At 40.6% G+C, this 18,787-nt stretch overlaps 1 protein-coding gene across 3 annotated transcripts in view; it reads left to right on the forward strand.

Annotated features, from left to right (window-relative positions):
- The window catches only part of nf1a (neurofibromin 1a), a 204,789-nt gene that overhangs the window by 32,956 nt on the left and 153,046 nt on the right, over positions 1 to 18,787 (forward strand). For all 3 annotated transcript variants that reach the window (XM_034866988.1, XM_034866990.1, XM_034866989.1), the window contains exons 3-7: positions 3,303 to 3,386; positions 4,999 to 5,189; positions 8,800 to 8,906; positions 9,223 to 9,290; positions 17,105 to 17,180. In XM_034866988.1, the coding sequence (XP_034722879.1) occupies positions 3,303 to 3,386; positions 4,999 to 5,189; positions 8,800 to 8,906; positions 9,223 to 9,290; positions 17,105 to 17,180 (526 nt within the window). The remainder of the gene's footprint in view (positions 1 to 3,302; positions 3,387 to 4,998; positions 5,190 to 8,799; positions 8,907 to 9,222; positions 9,291 to 17,104; positions 17,181 to 18,787) is intronic.

Consider the following 18,787-nt stretch of genomic DNA (forward strand, 5'->3'; position numbering starts at 1 on the left):
GATGTATTTATATAAATGGCAATTCCCCCACCTTTAGCTAGTCTATCAACACGATAGATTTGAAAGCCATTTATGCAACCATCATTGTCAGATATAGACTAGGCTCTATCTGTAAAGTGTCTTGAGATAACTCTTGTAATGAATTGATACTATAAATAAAATTGAATTGAATTTCTTGGCACACTTTAGGCCCTTTAGTGCCAATTGGGCATTGTTTAAATGCCACGGCCTACCTGAGCATTGTTTCTGACTATGTCCATCCCTTTATGGCCACCATGTACCCAACCTCTGATGGCTACTTCCAGCAGGATAATGCACCATGTCACAAAGCTTGATTCATTTCAATTGGTTTCTTCAACATGACAATTAGTTCACTGTACTAAATGGGCCCCACAGTCACCATATTTCCACCCAATAGAGCATCTTTGGGATGTGGTGGAACGGGAGCTTTGTGCCATTGATGTGCATCCCACAAATCTCCATCAACTGCAAGATGCTATCCTACCAGTATGGGCAACATGTCTAAAGAATGCTTTCAGCACCTTGTTGAATCAATGCCATGTTGAATTAGGGCAGTTCTGAAGGCGAAAGGGGGTCAAACACAGTATTAGTATGGTGTTCTTAGTAATCCTATAGGTGAGTGAATATATACATAGCGATATATGTACCGGCCCGCCGATAAATCGGTCAATCACTTAATGTTTTTAAACAGTCTATGGTGGGTTAGGGTTATACAGGTCAATAAAACTACATGTAAGAACCAGGTTGGTCAACTGTGAACGTTGTAATTTGGCATGTGGATGAGCGAGTACTTCAGCATTTCAACCATGATTTTAACACATAACTCTTGCACACATTGCCAGCGTGCCATTGGTCACTGACCCGTGACTTATTTGGGGTTTTAAAAACAATTCTGAAATAAAATTTTACTTCATAATCTATTAACAAATATTGTCTTTATCTCAATTTCAAACAAATGAGATAACATATATGTTTAGGGAATGCAGTCAGTCTCCACTAGAACACAATTAATAATGGAAGTGTGATTTGTTTTTTGTCATTAGGTTATAATTCATGTTAAAAATCCACTATGTGAAAAACATAGGTGGTGATATCCACAAAAGAAATCTGAATTGAGTTAGAAATACATTTTTATCACACAAAATAAGGTAAGGGCATTGATTTTCAGGTATAAAAATGTAACTTTGTACTCTTTTTCTTTTTGTAAAAATTTGAAATGGGTCAATTTGACCCGAATACCGTACAAGGGTTAAGGTACCTGCCTAAGGTTAACGACCCCTGCTATAGTGTCTGGTTTTTGGTTTGATATTTAGTGTTGGCAAATGGCTTTTTGGTGAGTTTCTCTTAAAGAAAAAATAGACACGGAAAAACGTAGTGCCTTTCAGTCGTGATGTTCCTTTTAGCTATCCGCTCTTGCTCCAGGAAAGTGAAGAAAAGTAAGTTTGGTATATCCAGCAATCACGTAGCCTACTTTGGAAGCAGGAAAAGAGTCAAAGGCGGTAACAAGAACAGACAAATTTGTAAATTGTCGTTTGTTTATTCCAAGTCAAAGACCTTTCCAAAGTAATTTTTGCACATTTGCACGTTTTTGTGGGTCTGAGGTGTATTTCACATTTCAGCTGTGTCTGGTCTATGGCATGGATACATGACTCGAGCCCGATGGTACCCAACGGGGCGGGTTTGGACAGATATTTTAAAATTATCGTCGGGTTTGGGTCAGGCTTGGGTGTGTGTGTGTGTTAATTGGGCAGAAGAGAGATAAAGAGGAAGCAGAGTGTGTGCGGTGTCCGAAATAAGTATATTGGGTTACTGGACTACCAAACCTGACGGAGCTCAAGGGCCTGCAGCTCGCTGTTCTCCCTCACCTCTCCTGCTAAATAGCCGGTTTGTGTGAGTGAGAGCAAGCTTGTTATGCCTCTAATCTCTTACCACAGGTTCCAGTTAATCTTATAGTGGAAATGTGTGTTGAGTTATTTAAACAAATAATTGGGGAAATAAACGCCTCTTGTCCATGGGTCTCGTTGAGGGTGCGCGGTTAGCTGGATGGATCAATGAGAGCTAGCTAGCCTCCTTTTACAAGACCCCTGAAATTCACAAAAATTCGTTAAATTGAAATCTGACGAAAGGGTTAGCTAAGCATTGTAAGACCTTAAGGTAGTTGTGATATAAGAGCTTTGATGAAATTCAAACTGTAACTGTATACTGTATACTATAGTTATGCTGAAAGTGTGGTAGCTAGCCGCAATCTTTTCCATAGGATTGAATGGGACACTAGCAGCTAAAGAGGTCCCTCAAATTCACAAAAAGGCGTTAAATTGAAGTCGGACCAAATCGTTAGCTTTGTAAGACCTTAGGGTAGCTTGGATGTAAATGCTTTGACGAAATTCAAACTGTAAATATACTATAGTTATTTCGGGAACCGGCCGGCTCCGTGCAGTCCAAAGCCCTGGTAGAAGTCCTGGTAGAAACCCTCCTAAAGTCTGACACGTCTTACCAATTTTGCAATTAGCCATCAATTTTCATAAAACGTCCCATATTTGAGCTTTATAGTTGAGTTCTTGCATAAAAAGGTATCTTAAGTGAATTTAGTAACAAAATGACAAACAAAGACTGTATAACATGCAGTGTTATATTATTGTGAAATATGAGACCTGCTGTATCGTTTCCAGTGTATGTGTATGTGGTTCGCTCAATCAGTCAGTGCGCAGCTCCTCTAAACATTCATGAGCATTCCATAGAAAAGCTCTTGCTCCAAATGGGGTAGAAATGGGTAGTTTAGAGCCAATAAAATAGCAACTGGGCCATTTTCAGCCCAACCAATCTTACATACCATATTAGGAGACCTTAAGGAACATTGTGAAATACCCTACATAATCATTCTATCACCCCTTTTAAGGTAGAGTCTTATGTGAGGTATCAATAAACTCAGCAGAGACTTCCTATTTTATTGGTAAAGCTTTGCCCTGACCCCTATGCGTTGGCCACACCCCATTTACAGCTAATGACGTGTATGACGTAGAGTGTTGTGTGAGGTATCATTGAACTCTGCAGAGAGTTCCCTTTTCATTGGTGACGATTTGCAGTGTCTGAGTGCAGCGAAAATGCACGGCCGCAAAGAGCGACATCCACCAGAAACTTTAGTGTAATGAGTTCAGTGTGACTCAAAGTGATCCCATTCAGTAATGTGATACTGGTACACCAACACCCTTAGGTTTCCTAATGCCGTGTCCTAATGTTCATATGCCGAGTGAATGATGATTTGATTGTTGTTGTCTTCACAGCGGATATTTGGAGATGCTTCTGAGAAGAACCTCTACCTCTCCCAGCTTATTATCCTGGACACCCTTAAGAAGTGCCTGGCTGGGGTGAGTTTTCCCCTCTGAAGTCTCTATATTGAGCTGTGGAAAATAAAACAACAGTAAATAGCTTCCAAATAGGATGAATGGGCAAAGGACTCTGTCAGGGAACACTGTATGCCTTGAGCGCCGACCTAAAGAAAAAAAGAGAAATAATCTGATTTAAGCAGACAAGGACCTAAACACCTAAATATTTAAACTGCTTAACAATGGGGATGTCTGAAGAGATGGTTGAGTTGCAGGCAGAATCATTTAAATGAAGGAGTGCTGACTTAAAACCTGATAAACTTCCATAATCCTCGCCTAATGATAGAAGGTGAGGGAGAGACTGAAAGGGGTTCTTTAAAAAAATCAAAACAAATAATTTTGCACCGCAAATAATGACATGTGATGCTGTGTACCACAAACGATATTGGTGACACCATAACAAATTGGGGAATTGGTTGAGCCAGAGGCTCCAGAGAAATGACAAATAATGCAGGATTCAAGGGGCAACCTTGGCGGGAGGATCTCGAGTTGGGTAGAAGCTGCAGTATGTTGGCCTTCACCAGCTATGGGGCGCTAGCTAGCTATGGAAGCAAATGATTTTGATTACTGAGCCTCGTCTCCAGGGCGGCAAACAATCTAAATTTATTACATGTCCCGTCATCACTAAAGGAGGCATATATAGCTCAACACACCAAGAGAGAGCAGGAGAGGGACAGGAATTAGCCATTGCTATTGGCTAAGCTGGAGTTTCTAACTGCGCTCTAACAATTGAGATCAGCAACGCAGTTGCTGTAGGATAATGAAACTATAAGTACTTGAGTATAACTAGTCACAATAACGTATCGAAACACGGACATCAAGTATTAATCTTTTATAATATAAATTGCACATGAAAATTTCTCCGCTTGGCAAATCCATTTTGCAACAATAAAATTTAAGTGAGATTAACAACAGAAATGTATCTTTTGAGATAATAGATGTTGACCAATTTTCCTGTAGAGGAATAATTTGAAGTTGGAAAAAGGGCAATAAATTGCAATATATCGCCATACGTTTAATTTTGCAATAATATTGTAACATAATTATCGTGATAATATCGTATCATGGGTCCTCTAGTTATTCCCACCCTCAATGTAGAAGGGTAGTTAAACAATTGGCTGGTAGCAAACATTTTTTTATATTAAAGATGCTGTAGATAGTATTGCGAAGATCCAGGACTTAGCCAAAAAATGTGTACATTGACAACTTCTCAGTCCCTCCACCCTTTCCACTAAAGCCCCTCCCCCCACAAGGGAGACTGAATGCGTGTGCATGAGCAGTGATTGACATGTAGTTAGAAACCTGGACCTGATTGGTGCATCTGAACAGGAAGCTGTGGATTTTTGCAAATCAGGTAATTAGACAAGGCAGGTAATTTAAAAACAAAACCTGCTCCTCTGGTACCACCTAGTTTGGTGGTACTAGTGGAGTGTGTTTCACATTGCTTCAGTGGGCCTTTCAGTGACAAATACTGACTTGTTCCTTAGGGTTCTGACCTATAGCCCCCTCATTTTTAACATGAAGGATCACATAAATGAAACAGACTAAGGCCTTTTTCCTGACTTTCTTTCTCCTTTCTTGCCTCCCTCCTTAGCAATCCAAGGACTGCTTACGTCTGGATGAGACCATGCTGGTCAAACAGCTGCTTCCAGAGATCTGCCATTTCATCCATACCTACCGCGAGGGTCACCAGCACGCCGCTGAGCTGCGGGCCTCAGCTTCAGCCGTCCTCTTCTCCCTGAGCTGCAACAACTTCAATGCCGTCTTTAGCCGCATCTCCACCAGGTAGGTCACTTACCCAGTTTGTAATAAGGCCAGGTTGCTGGAATAGCATTTCAGAGTACCCGTGGGGTCCTAAGTAGGGAGGTTACGATCAGCTTTTTTAAGCCCCAATTTGATCCAATTTTTAAATATTGAATATCTGCTGATACAGAGTCCCGATCCGATTCTTATTGTTTGCATGTTAATAGAGCTGCAAATCGGTTTTTGTTTACAAAAATAACTAAGTAAACAAAGTAACTAAAATATGTCTGAAGCTTAATAAATGTAACTTAATGCAGCAAGCCCTATGTGAAAGACAGACTATGACTATAAAAAATAAACATAACAACTAGGGCTGTAATCAACCACAGAAAATCTTGGTCGACTAAAGTCATGAAATTTTGACAAAAAATTGAGGAGGGGCGGAAAAAGACCCGTTAGATTAATTAACTGTACTGTCCGGCAGTACTTGTCCTTGTAGGCTATTTGCAGTATATCAAATCGTTTTTGACCTAATTATTTTGCACTGAAATGACACTCGTCTGTCGGCTCTGACAGCGCATGCATGTCCTCGCACGGAGGAGGTGTGGTGTGGCGTGCTGGTGCTGTCTGTTAACAAGTTCTTAAAACCTCAGCCTTCCACAACAGCAATGGGCCTCATATCCTGAGCACTAAAGTCGACAATTCCTTCCGTGATATTATTTTTGCGTTTGGATGGTAGAGGCTTAACATCCAGCGGGGTTCTGGGTGGTCTGGGGAAAGCTATTGTAGTTGCGGGTGGGTGCGCCGGTAGTTATAAAACGATTATTAGACTATGAAATATGCCAATTCTGATATGTTAATATAGCCTACTTTAATCAGACAGGGCAACCTAACGCAGAAAAGTTAGCTTACCGTTTTTAGGGGCTATGCCATGTTTGAAGTCGAGCTGCGATTTGCAAAATGTTGCTTGGAAACTTTGCATTTAACTTTTCTGCGTTATCAATTTTTGTAAAATGCTGCCACACTGGCGATGTCTTCGACATGGTTGAGGAGGACTGACTGTAAATTAAACACTCACAATTAAATAAATATTCAGCAAACTACTAAACAAGGCTTTCTAGTTCTTTCTTCAATCTGTCCCCAGTGGGTTGGGCTAATCCAAAAAACAAGGGGGGTGTTCTAAAGACAGACTGTTATCTGTGAAACAGGGATGCTCTCAAAACACCCCCATAAGCAATTGGGTGCAAGTGCTTTCCACCCAGGGCAGGACTTTAGGAGTGAAGAAGGGAAGGAGTCAAGGGAGCAGGTAGTAGGTGTGGAAGAGCTGATAAGTTTAGAGATTTCAGGAGGGGTGAGTTAAACTGGGAGAGGAGGCATAGTGAAGGAGGAGTCGGGAGGTCAGGAGGGATGGGGAGAAGAGGGGCCGTGGTAGGTACTTGGATATCAAATACAGGGGATAGAGATTGGTAAATCATGTTGTTTTTGTCAGAGAAAAAGTGGAGGAATGAGTTGCAGAGATCCGGAGTAGAGGTAGAGAGGGTGTTCGTCCCAGGCTTGATGAGGTTGTTCATTGTGGAGAAGAGGGTTCTGGGGTTCTGGGGTTTTGATAGGGGTTGGTGAGGATGGTGGAGAGGTAGGCAGATTTGGGAGCAATGAGGGCATCTTTGTAGGCAGTGAGGTGGAGTTAATAGGCTTCATGGTGGATTGTAGGAGCTGATTTTTTTTTGTCAGATGTTCAAGCTGGCGGCCAGTTTGTTTCATTTACCGGAGTGCAGGTGTGTACCAGGGTGAAGAGGTATTAAAAGTGACGTTTTTTGTTTTTAGGGGGGGCCAGAGTGTTGAGGGAGGTAGACAAGGTGGAGTTCAGGTGGTCAGTGAGATCATCAGGTGAGGGTTGAGTCCAGGTGGAGAGCAGGTCAGAGAGATGGATCCTCTGAGGTTGCATGGGGTTGGAGATGGTGAATCGTATGAGTTGGTGATCAGAAAGGGAAAAAGAGGCATGTCGAGCACCGGTTAGTTTGTGGAGCAGACCAGGTCAAGGATGTTCTTTTTCATAGGTGGAAAATGTGACATGTTGGTTGAGAGTGAAGTTGTCTTGTAAAATTATGAATTCTGATGACAGCTTGCAGGTGGGGGAGTCCATGTGGATGTTTAAGTCACAAAGTAGCAGCAGACGTGGAGAGAGAGAGAGAGAGATGAGGCTAGTGTAAGGAGTTCAGTAAAATCAGAGAGGAAGGAGGGATTTGGTTCAGGTGGCAAGTAAATGAGGATGACTGTCAGGGAGGAAAGAGCTTTGAAGGCGAGAAATTCAAAACGATGAGTTCTGTGTTCCGGAAGTTCTGATTGAAAATAACGGCAAGGCCACCTCCATGGCGGGAGGGGTGGGGGGACAGTGAGTGGATTTGCAAATGATTGGAGAATAGGTGTATGTGATGTGCGGATAGCACCAAGATCCAGTCCGGGTTTTCTGTGCAGCCAGACGGTCCGATTGGCCCTATGTGATCCAGTGGTTTCCTGGTGGAATCACGAAGGATGTTTGGAGAATTTGAGTAATCCGCTTCCGTGAAAAAGGATGGCTAAGAAAGAAAGACTTTGACTATAAAAAATAAACATAATAATAACCTATAAGCTGACTGACTGAATAGGAATAAGAACATTATGTAACAGGGAATAAGATGTAAGATGCCGATCCTTTTTAAGTTTTTGTAACATATAAACAACAAACCGTGTTGTTACAAGTGTCAATGTTTGCCATCAAAACATGTAATCAAACAAATGCACAAGCAGCCTAGCTTGCTGCCTGGATAGGCTACAATGAAATCCAACGTCCAAACATGCCTGTTGGCTAGCTGAAAAGTTTGAGTGTTTAAACTAACATATACAATGGTCTTTTCAGTGGTGTATATACCCTGAATAAGGTTGTTTGATGTATAAATCACAAATTCTGTTGATGAAGGTACCAATGTCCGTGTAGAAACATTTTAATCACTTACAAATGTTGATATAGCTCTGATAACCTCCGCCATCTTGGCCAGGCTTTTTTTTGTAACTTTTGCCTCCAAACTTGCGGACCTGACTGGTTCTCCAGTGGTCCTCATTTAAATAAAGATAAACTTTTGGCAACTTTGTTTCGCCTCTGCAATTTGCTTTCATTTTGCCCAATCAGGGCAAATTTTGTCTCCATTAAATCTCAATGAGAGCAAACCGACATTTCGTTGAGTGGAAAACCTACCTTAAGAGCTGGTCCAAGGCAAACCTGAGCCAGCTCTATAAGGGCTGGTAGGTGAATCTGACGAATATGAAGTGAAGCATAGAAGAGTAGGGGTGTTTACACAAATAACTTGACGTTATAAACAAAAAAATTAACTATTTAACAATGTAATGCATACCAACTTAACACATTTCCCAACATTTTGATATATTTATTTTGATATGTTTTGATTTATTTGCATGTTAGAAAATATGATTTTAATATCATGATAATGATTTCAACCATACAGTTCCAGCCTTACTGGAGCAGGGGGATGCTGGAAAAGAAGTTAGGTGTTCAAGAATTTTCCCTACCAGATAAAGGGTAAAAACCTGACTTAAATTTTGAATCTCTAACTTCATTCAAAGCAACAAAATGTGTGTGCTTTTGGTGTCTCCTCAGGCTACAAGAGCTGACGGTATGCTCTGAGGACAATGTGGATGTTCATGACATAGAGCTGATGCAATACATCAATGTGGACTGCTCCAAGCTGAAGAGGCTGCTACAAGGTTAGCTTTTAATGTTCACACAGGTTACATTAGGGTCAGAACATCTTAAAGGAAGTTATGTTTTAGAAGTTGTCACACATTTCAGATCTGTCTTATTTTCTGAGAGCTGTACTTGGATGTAGGCCACTGAAAATTCTAACAGATTGTAACAATGAAAAAACAATCTCAGGGCTGGGTAATTAATTGGTTATTCTTCAAGGGTCCTTCATGTAAAAATCTGTTACATGTGAAAGCCAGAAGTGATGAAGAAATTGAGATAGAGGTTGAACCAATGTCTTTTATGTATGTGTTAATTCTGTTATTTGCTTTCTTCCAGAAACTGTGTTGAAGTTTAGAGCTCTCAAGAAGCCTGCACAGCTAGCAGTCATCAACAGTTTAGAGAAGGTACTCTGTCCAAAAACTATAATACTTGACATTTGAATTGCTTTTACAGAACTTTGACTCTTCTGTGTAGTATTGCATAGTCACAAAAGTGATTGTTTAAATTTCAGGGAGGGGGTTACTCTACAATTCTCTGGCTTATCAGTTAAGTGTATGAACTACGTTGCAGACTGGATTCTCAACTAATAGTGACAAAAAAATGACGGCTGACTTGCAACCACGTTGGACAGGTTGACTTTAAATATGTCTGGTTTATGATATGTGCAGCATGTTAATAAATAATAAATGTTATTTGTTGGAACCTTTCAGGACACCCAAGCACACCTTACAAAACATGAATTAAAACTCATTGAGCAAGCAACAAAAAAATATCAATAGTAAAATCCAATAGTAAGTAAAATCAAGGTAATGGACTAGGTTGGACCTCAAATAAGGTGAAAGTTATGTTGGGTATGCTATTCTTAACAGATGTGTTGTGATTATAATTGATGTCCCGTTAACAAATGTGAGGTGGGAGAGAGTTTCAAAGATGTGGAAGGAGTTATAAACCCTACGCACTGTAATTGCCTTGGGGTACACACTCACTCACTCATTGCTGTTCTCTGATACTAAAAAACAAACAGAAGCATCGCTGCATGTCACGTTTTTAAACACTGTTAACACATTACACTTAGCAGCAGATAACGTTAGTGTACCATTAGCTACAGTAGTTACTGGATTTAACAAGGTCAAAATGCTGACAGCTACACGGTGCAAAAGTGTGACTTTATTTCACTGTAGAGGATTCCATAACTAGGATATACAGTCTGACGCAAAAGACAAAGATATGAGCTAAAAGACCCAATCTAGCACTGGTCACTGCTGTTGTTGGAAAACAACACAGACGTGACTAAAGGTTGCGTTTAATTAAAACTGGTGAAGCTTGTGTTGTATTGAACGTTATTGTAAAAAGGCCTTTTCTCATGTGTGTCATTTTGTCATTTGTCATTTTGTCTTTTAACAGCAATTTACAGGTGAAAGAAGTATTTCTTGTTCAATGTTCTTTTTTTTTTTCTTCACATCTCTTCGAGTTTTTCCAGGACAAGCACAATATACATCTACAGCAGCACCCCATTGACTACGAGTTGGCAATACAAGAAATGTCCTGATAAGCAAGCAAACCATTGCAGAATCAGTAATGAAACAGGCAACAACCGAAAACATAAAGGAGTAATTAAATTGTAACGGGCAGACTCCCTTCTCTTTAGATGTACCCATATGTACATGCATAGCCACATATCTGCATGTTCACACGTTCACGCACACGTTTTACATAGACATATACATAAAAAATCCACATCCGCGTACACCCGCAAATTACACCCAATGTAGATATACATGCATACACATACACTTAAAACTAATCAATGTTATACCGGGCTTGAGAGAGAAGGAGATAGGGAAATGTTAGGGATATGGTATGGAGTCTTGGTTTTGTAAAGTGAAGCCTGTGCACAGTCTTGAATGTAAAAGCCAATTGTTTGGCATTTATAGAACCTTTGGATATCATTGCAAGATTTGCACTGCAAGTATCATCACTGATTTCAGCTGCCATTTCTTTTTCGCAAGCCTTCTTTATTTTAGTGTCAGATAGGGTTACATGGGCTAGCAAAAGTGGGTATAGAAACGAGATTGACCCGTTGCTGTTAGCGTTGGGACAAATGAGGCACGTGAGAATGGTGTTTATTGGTTTGTTTTCGTAGGAAGATGAGCTCTAACATTTTTTCTTATTCTGAGGTATCTGAAAAAATTTGATGCTGGTAGGGAAGGAGGCTGTTGCAGTTGGTGAAATGATGCTAATTTTCCTCCAATATATAGGTCACATATTGTCTGTGTTTTTATATTTTCAGGCAGAAAACATTGGATCATTTAAACCCTGAGAAAATGCATGGTTTTTGCCAATAGGGCTATCTAGGTAGACTTTGGGCAACTTAAGAAAGGTTTGGCTTTGCCTTAATATTTGAAGAGAGTTCAGAACAGCATGGCTCTTTATGTTAGTCTGGATTTTAACCTGGTTGGGATTATTCAAAAGAGCTAAAAGAAATGTAGGTCCACATGCTTCCGTTCAATCTGCAGCCAAGTCGCTGTCCTTACAAGAGTCTGGTGATAGGCTTCAGTGCCAGATGGAGAACACACTCAGATTGGCAGCCCAGTAATAAAGGCAAAATTGAGGAAGACCCAAACCACCCTTAACCTTATCCTTACATGAGTGATTTTTTTTAATTACATGTCATTTAGCTCACGCTTTCATCCAAAGCGACTTCCAATTAAGTGCTTTCAACCCTGAAGGTGCAAACTCCAGACAACAAGTAGTAAGTGCAAGTACATTAACTTTAATTTGGCAAACTACAAAGAGCCATATGAAACGGCAGCATCAAGAAATATATATACTTTTAATTTATTTTTGTTATTTTTTATTTTTTTGTTATGTCTATCTGAATTGTAGTTGGAAGAGATTTGTTTTAGAGGCGGAAGATGCGTAGGCTTTTGGCCATCCTGATTCCACCTTTTAGGAGCCAGGACAGCAAACCGTCGCTATTTTGTTGACAGATTACTTGTCCCTCGCTGTGAGGGAACAGCAAGCGGGTTGGTTGATTCAGAGCTGAGTGGGCGGGTTGGGGTATAGGGTTTGACCATGTCCTGGATGTAAGCTGGGGCTGAGCTGTTCATGGCTGTGTATGCAAGTAAGAGTGTTTTTAAGTGGATGCAGGCAGCAGTTTCTAACCACTGATGAACAGAGCTGAGGAGCGTTGTCCTCTGAGAAAAACTTGAGGACGTTAAAGACAAGTCAAACTGCTGTGTTGTGACTGAGCTGCAGGGTCTGGATTGCGCATGCAGGAAGGCCAATCATGAGGGAGTTGCAGTAGTCTAGACGTGAGATGCCTAATGCCTGTACCAGAACCTGAGCCTGATCCTTCTGATGTTATGCAGCATGTATCTGCACGGATGGGTAGTTGCAGCAATGTTGGCAGTGAAGGAGAGTTGGTTGTCAAATGTCACACCCAGGTTTGTAGAAGTCTGCTTGGGGGCTACCACAGAGTTGTCAATTGTTAAGTATAGTCTTGGGCAGGAGAGCCCGAAGTGCTCCTTGCCCATCACGCTCGGTTTCAGCTCCATGATAAAGGCGGTAGGCTGACCAACCCCTTGGTGCCCTCGGGGATCCCAACAATTTGGATGTTCTGGATCTGGTTTCCAGGTCTTCCACCTTTGTTTTCATATACTTGTTGTCTGCCTGGAGGGAGCTGCATGATGATTCCAGTTCATCAATCCATCAATGTTTTGGTTTCCGTGCCATCGGATTGCAGCTTTTAGATTTGAGTTGACAGATTAGCAAATTTATTGTCAATGTTCTTTTTCAAACTAATGATTGTGAGGAGCAGATCATACGGTGAGGGTCTGTCCGGCTTAGCTAGTGCTGCAGTGATCATCTCTCCTTCGGCAGGGCTAATGTTGGCCTTTTGGGTTATAGCTAACTTTAGCTCACTGATCTTTTTTTCATTAAAATTTGGGTTTAATGTTGGTCCTTTCAGCAAAGTTTTCTCAGTTTTCTTGTTTGCAAGTCATGTTTACAAAAAGCGTGCAAACCTATCTCATAGAGCGTCTACTCCTTTGCCGATGCCAGTGTTAGCAGCATCAGTACTGCGCCTCTTCAGGAACTGATGGGGGAAGTATATGCTTCAGAGTATTCCAGTCAATACAGTCACGTCTTTCTACTTCCGGTACATACGAGAGTCAACCCTACGTGACCCAAAAAACGGCATTTTCACTGCAAACACACAGTCCTCTCTTTCCGATTGAGATACAGCCCCCTCCTCTTGGCTTCAAATAACTCACCGTTGTCGGTTACGCCAAACAAGCTACACGTTTTAAACAGCCGTGGCTGGCTTGCCTGCTTTTCCAGTGGGTTTTTTATGTATTTTATGTAAATCTTTCCAAATTTGAATTGGTCATCACATATTGCTTTGTTCATGTACATGATGTGTAATGCGCCACCCATCCGGCACGTTATGAGAGTCAATCTGCAAAAAATATGCGTTAATCAATCACCTGATCTGGACTGAGTACATACACAGACTCACCAAAACTCCTTTATTTAGTTTTCTTAACATTATTCATTCATCATTATGACAATATAGACATGTGCAGAATAGGTATCAAGGAAAAGTCAGTCAGAATCACAATGTTAAATGGGCTCTGGCCATTCTGGTGTTAAATTGAGAGGTAAAATAATGAATTCACTTTTAATATCATGTCTCAGAAAAATGGTCAATTCGTTTTTAAATATTTAAAAACAGGAGATCTTAAAAATCTTAGTTTGAGTAAATATTTTGCCCGCTGTATCAAATTGTTTATATATTTGAATATTTAATATTTACGCTTTCAACTTTCTTTCATTTTATTGTTATTTAAATTTGTTGTTTCAAATATTTGACTCCTTTCTTTACAGGAATTGTATAAATGTGATAAAGTATGTTTATTTGAGCTTACATTTAATTACAATTCTTCCTTGCCATTTTTCTATGGTGGTTACCTTCGTTGACTTTTTTTTTTCCTTAACTTAATATTTTGTTTGTAAGCTCTCTAGCGTTTTGGATAATCCTGCAGCAAACAACACGTTGATCATAAATGACTTTGTCCATTCTCGTAGGTATAAACAAGGCTTCCCTTGTTTAGAGCGATGCCCACTCCCTCTTCTTGCAGTTCTTTTACTCACAGAACTGGAGTTAATATCTATCCAGTAACTACCATTTTTCTGAGATGTTTTTGCCATCATTGCAGAACATTGGCAGTTGAAATACTGGATGTTTTTGCAACTTCAGTGGAGAGGATTGTGATGTTTATTGCAACATCAGCAATGTCTGCTGCCTTACGTTCGACACACGTTGCGTTTGTTTATGTCTGTGGCACAGGCTTTTAGTAGTGTTGATAGGCTATTACTCGTGACACTAACCAATTAGACAACTTAATTAGTCCCTCAAAGGGAAGGTCCATTTTTATCTATGGGTTACAGATGGGCTAAAGAGATGTGGGTGCATAAGAGCCAAAGTAGTGGATTTTGAAATGAAAACGTGCAATTTAGATGATTCACACAATTTTCCAATTTTTGAAATCACAGCCGATTAAGACTCCAGGCAGACAATTAGTCGAACCACATTCCCCAAAAATACCCCAAAAAAGTTGGGAGCGTGGATTGGTGGCTGGAGAGATGCCAGTTTACCTCCTGGGCACTGCCAGGTGCCCTTGAGCAAGGCACCGTACCCCCCCCCCCCCCCCCCCCCCCCCCCCCCCCCCCCCCCCCCCCCCCCCCCCCCCCCCCCCCCCCCCCCCCCCCCCGACCGCTCAGGGCGCTGGTTCAGCTGGCAGCCCACTCACTCTGACATCTCTCCATGTATAGTGCATGTATAGGTCCTGATAATGTGTGTGAATTTCAGGCCTGTGTGTGAGTACTAACAAAAAGTGTCTACACAGAGTGTAGTGCAGTAATTTCCCCATATTTTTTTTAAAATATAATATTAATGGTGAGACGAATGCGGTCGCTGTGCAATTAAAGGAAGACGCCGACTTATTGGGACTTTAGCTTATTCACCGTAACCCCCGGGGTTAGACAAGTTGATACATATCCTTCTCATCTCCGTGCGTGCTGTAACTCTGTCTGACGCTCCCAGCATTAGCTTAGCCTAGCAAAGATCCTGCAGGTAACTGGTTCCAACTAGCTACTGCTCCCAATAAACGACAAATTAACGCCAACATGTTCCTATTTACATATTGTGATTTGTATCGTCACAGGTTGTACATATACAGCCGTATACAAAATGGGAACTATATTCTCAGAAAGATGAAAGCAGTGGTAATTGGGCGGAGTGATTACATAGACAGTTAAAGAAAGAGTGATTAGCGCTAGAGCAAAAAGTACACTTATTTCCGTCAACAAAACCACTGTGAATAGCTAGCTAGTAGCAAACAACACTCGTGATCATGGCTGACTTTGAGGAATTGTCAGAGGATTTTTACTTGGTATAAAATCAAGATCTAGAAAATATATATTTTTGAGCTGGAATACACAGACGAGGAGTTACAAATTTTGGAAGCTGATAGACGAAATGCCGAACAGACTGAGGTCGAGGGGAGAATCAGAACAAACACAGACTGGTTGTGTACTGTATATGTGGAGTCCAATTCATTAGCAAGGTAAAGGCTACAGTTATGAGCGTTAGCTTTAGCACAGCTCATTTTATTCAGTGGTGCAAAAACTCATTTGTAACAGCACAGTAACATTACATGGGATAAACGTAGCCCAAGATACTAGTAATAATAGTAGTGACCACCCTATTCTTGTAATAGTGCTACTAACTTTACCACTGTTACAATAGTTAATCCTTTGTAAAAATAACGGAACATTTAACGTAGCTGCAGGGGATCCACTTTGTCCGATCTGTACTATCGAAGGAAGGGCCGTTTCCTTTAGCCAACGTTTCCTTTTTTTAAATAATAATTATCTTCAGTGAAATGTTCTGAGCAAACACAATGGTTCTTGAGTGTGGCTACTGGTGTATTTGGATCCCTAGCCAGAGCAAGTATAGCCATAGATTCAGTGGTCAGCGTTTTTGGTTGAAATTCTATGAAACATCATGGTATTACCTGGTCTCCCCTGATTATCGTCAAAGCGAACATCCATGATTGTAAACTATGCTTTTAGTATCTAGTAATTGTTGACTTTCTTAATCCAACTCCGAGCAAACGCCAAGTGAACTCTCTGCTCTGTGACCAGCCTTCTCAGGTGCTGCAAGCAAATCACTCCGCCCAAGTGGCAGAAGTAACGGTGCTTTGCCTTTCTGAGAATACAGTTCCCAATTAGTTTGAGGTTAAAATATGGCTGTGTCTCATGTGACCTTATTAATTGTACAACCTGTGACAATGCAAATCACAATATGTAAATAGGAACCTGTCGTTGTTATTTTGTCATATATTGGGAGCAATAGCTAGTTGGAACAGTTACCTGCAGGACCTTTGCTAGGCTAAGCTAATGCTGGGGGCGTCAGAGCGCACGGGATGATGTATCAACTTTGGGGTAATGGCGAATAAGCTCAAGTCCCAATAATGTTGCTGTGTTCCTTTTACGTTAAACTTCCTCCAAGACGGATGGCCACACTAGTGTTCTCTATGCCCTTTTGACTCATGCAGGCTAGCAATTGTAGGCCCAACAGTGTTCTTAATGCCCTGGTGAGTGACTGACAGGCTGAGGTAGTAGGGCAAGGCATTTTTTATTTCTATAGCACATTTCTGCAACATGGCAAATCAAAATGTTTTACATAAAACATTAAAGAGCAGTTTAAAAACAGGAAATAAAAATGGACTAAAATGGAATAAGATACAAGAATAAAATTTACAGTGCAGTGTAATAAATTAATAATTATTTTATTAAATAGGTTGTAGTGAGGGGAGAGTGTGGGGTTTATGTTGTGTGGAGTGTCACAAAATGTTCTATGTTAATAGGATAAATAGGTTTGGAATTATTTTTTACAACTGAAATACATTTTTCTGTTATGGAAAAGGTACCGTTGGGTACCAGAATAATATTTGAGGTATCCGGTACTGAAAAAAATGTGAATGGTACCCAATCCTATGCCCTATTCTAATACATAGCTGAAATATCTACAATAATTGAGCAGTTAACACTTGTTAACAGATGTGTGTTTGAGTGCTGTCAGTTGGCCCAATTTTCAAGTGGATAGTTCACCTGTGTTCTTCTTATACTTATGCTTTTCTCTTTTTTACAGGCGTTTTGGAACTGGGTGGAGAATTACCCAGATGAGTTCACCATGCTTTACCAGCGACCACAGGCAGATATGGCAGGTATGAATGGATTAAAACCATTTAGTCTAATTTCTACTAAATCTTTGCTCATCTCACAATATACCCATGACTTGATTGCATTAGTTTTTCCAAAGAGTAAAAGAGTTTCAGATACAAAGTGTAAAAAGCTACCAAACTAAGCCAATAATCAATAATTGAATGTATGTTCTTTAACCTCCTGAACCCGAGAGACTTGCCAACGAGCCTAAACATTACCTCTGATTCATAGTTTAATCAATCAACAACCATAAAACATAGAAACTCAACTTCACCATTTATCATGTCCAGAGTTGAATTCCATCTGGTTGGAACGTCTTGCATAAGCAACGCCTTCTTATGTCCACGTTCATCTGTTTTTGCTCTAACTCTGCAGCACACATTACTTTTCTGCACTTTCCAAGGACACTGTCAAACGCTTTGTTAAGCAGAGACACTGAGAGACACTGTCAAACGCGCTGTTAAGTGTGACAGAACGCTATAGACCGTGCACAAAGCAGGGGACATGATCAGAAGGCAGAAGGCTCGCAGCAGCAATCATATATAAGAGAAACAGCGGGTGCATGTTTTGCAGTCCTCTCTCTTTCATGCATCTTGTGTATTCTTCATGTGATGGTGCGTCTTAAAGGGAATCTCATACCTGCCGTTGTCGTTGTGATTCTCAGACCGATGTCCTCAACAACCCTAATGGGCCTGCAGTCTGTAGCTATCCACCTTGCTATGGCATTTGTTAGCTTCTCTTACTTTTGTTTATCTATACTTACCCACACGCTGCATCTAACGTAGCCTGCCGAAGCCACAAAAAAATTGTTGGTGTTAATTAATTAGTTACCTGGATAATAACGCGTTAACTTACTCAGCCCTAATTTATTTATTTATCTTTATGGTCCTACAACCATTTTTAACATTCAAGTGACCTCACTGCAACCCAAACATTATAATAACCCGGTTTTTCCTGGTAGCCTAGCGAATAACAAAGCTACCTGGACCAGACAGATGTTACTAGGGGGCACGCTGAGAGAGAGACTACAGTGGACATGGAAAAGAAGCTGTTTATATGCCATTGGCCATATTTTAAATGGCTGTCTGCCTATAATAGGAAGATTTTTAGACATAAAACATTTAGCTTATTTATTTTGACCCAGACTGGGAATCCAGTTTAATAAGATTCCGACCGAGTAGCAAGATATGAATTCAGTTGTGATTTTGTGAGAAGTCTGTGTATATTTCCATCCAATTAGATTCAATTTGTTATTGATAATGCAAAAAATAACTAACTCCAGTGAAATTATTTGAAACTTAGTGAGTGATAGATTAGGACTGTATTAGGGCTGCACAATTAATCGAATTTCATCGCGATTACGATGTTGACTTTCCACGATCAAATTTGCGTGATCGAGCGATTATTTTTTAAAGCGTAATTTCATAGAACGCTCCGGGTTTTTTGCAAAGCCAATCTACCGCTCCGTAAAGCCGTCTGCTCATGAGCCATTCTCTGCTCATTCCCTGCACCGGGCATCTTAGTTTCTAGATGTTGACAGTCACAGAGGACAGAGTAGCGGGAGGAAAACGCAACAGATGGCAGTCGGTTATACGTCGGTCTTAAAGTT

This window comes from Etheostoma cragini, chromosome 3 (genome assembly GCF_013103735.1).
Source record: "Etheostoma cragini isolate CJK2018 chromosome 3, CSU_Ecrag_1.0, whole genome shotgun sequence".
NCBI classification, from domain to species: Eukaryota; Metazoa; Chordata; class Actinopteri; order Perciformes; family Percidae; genus Etheostoma; species Etheostoma cragini.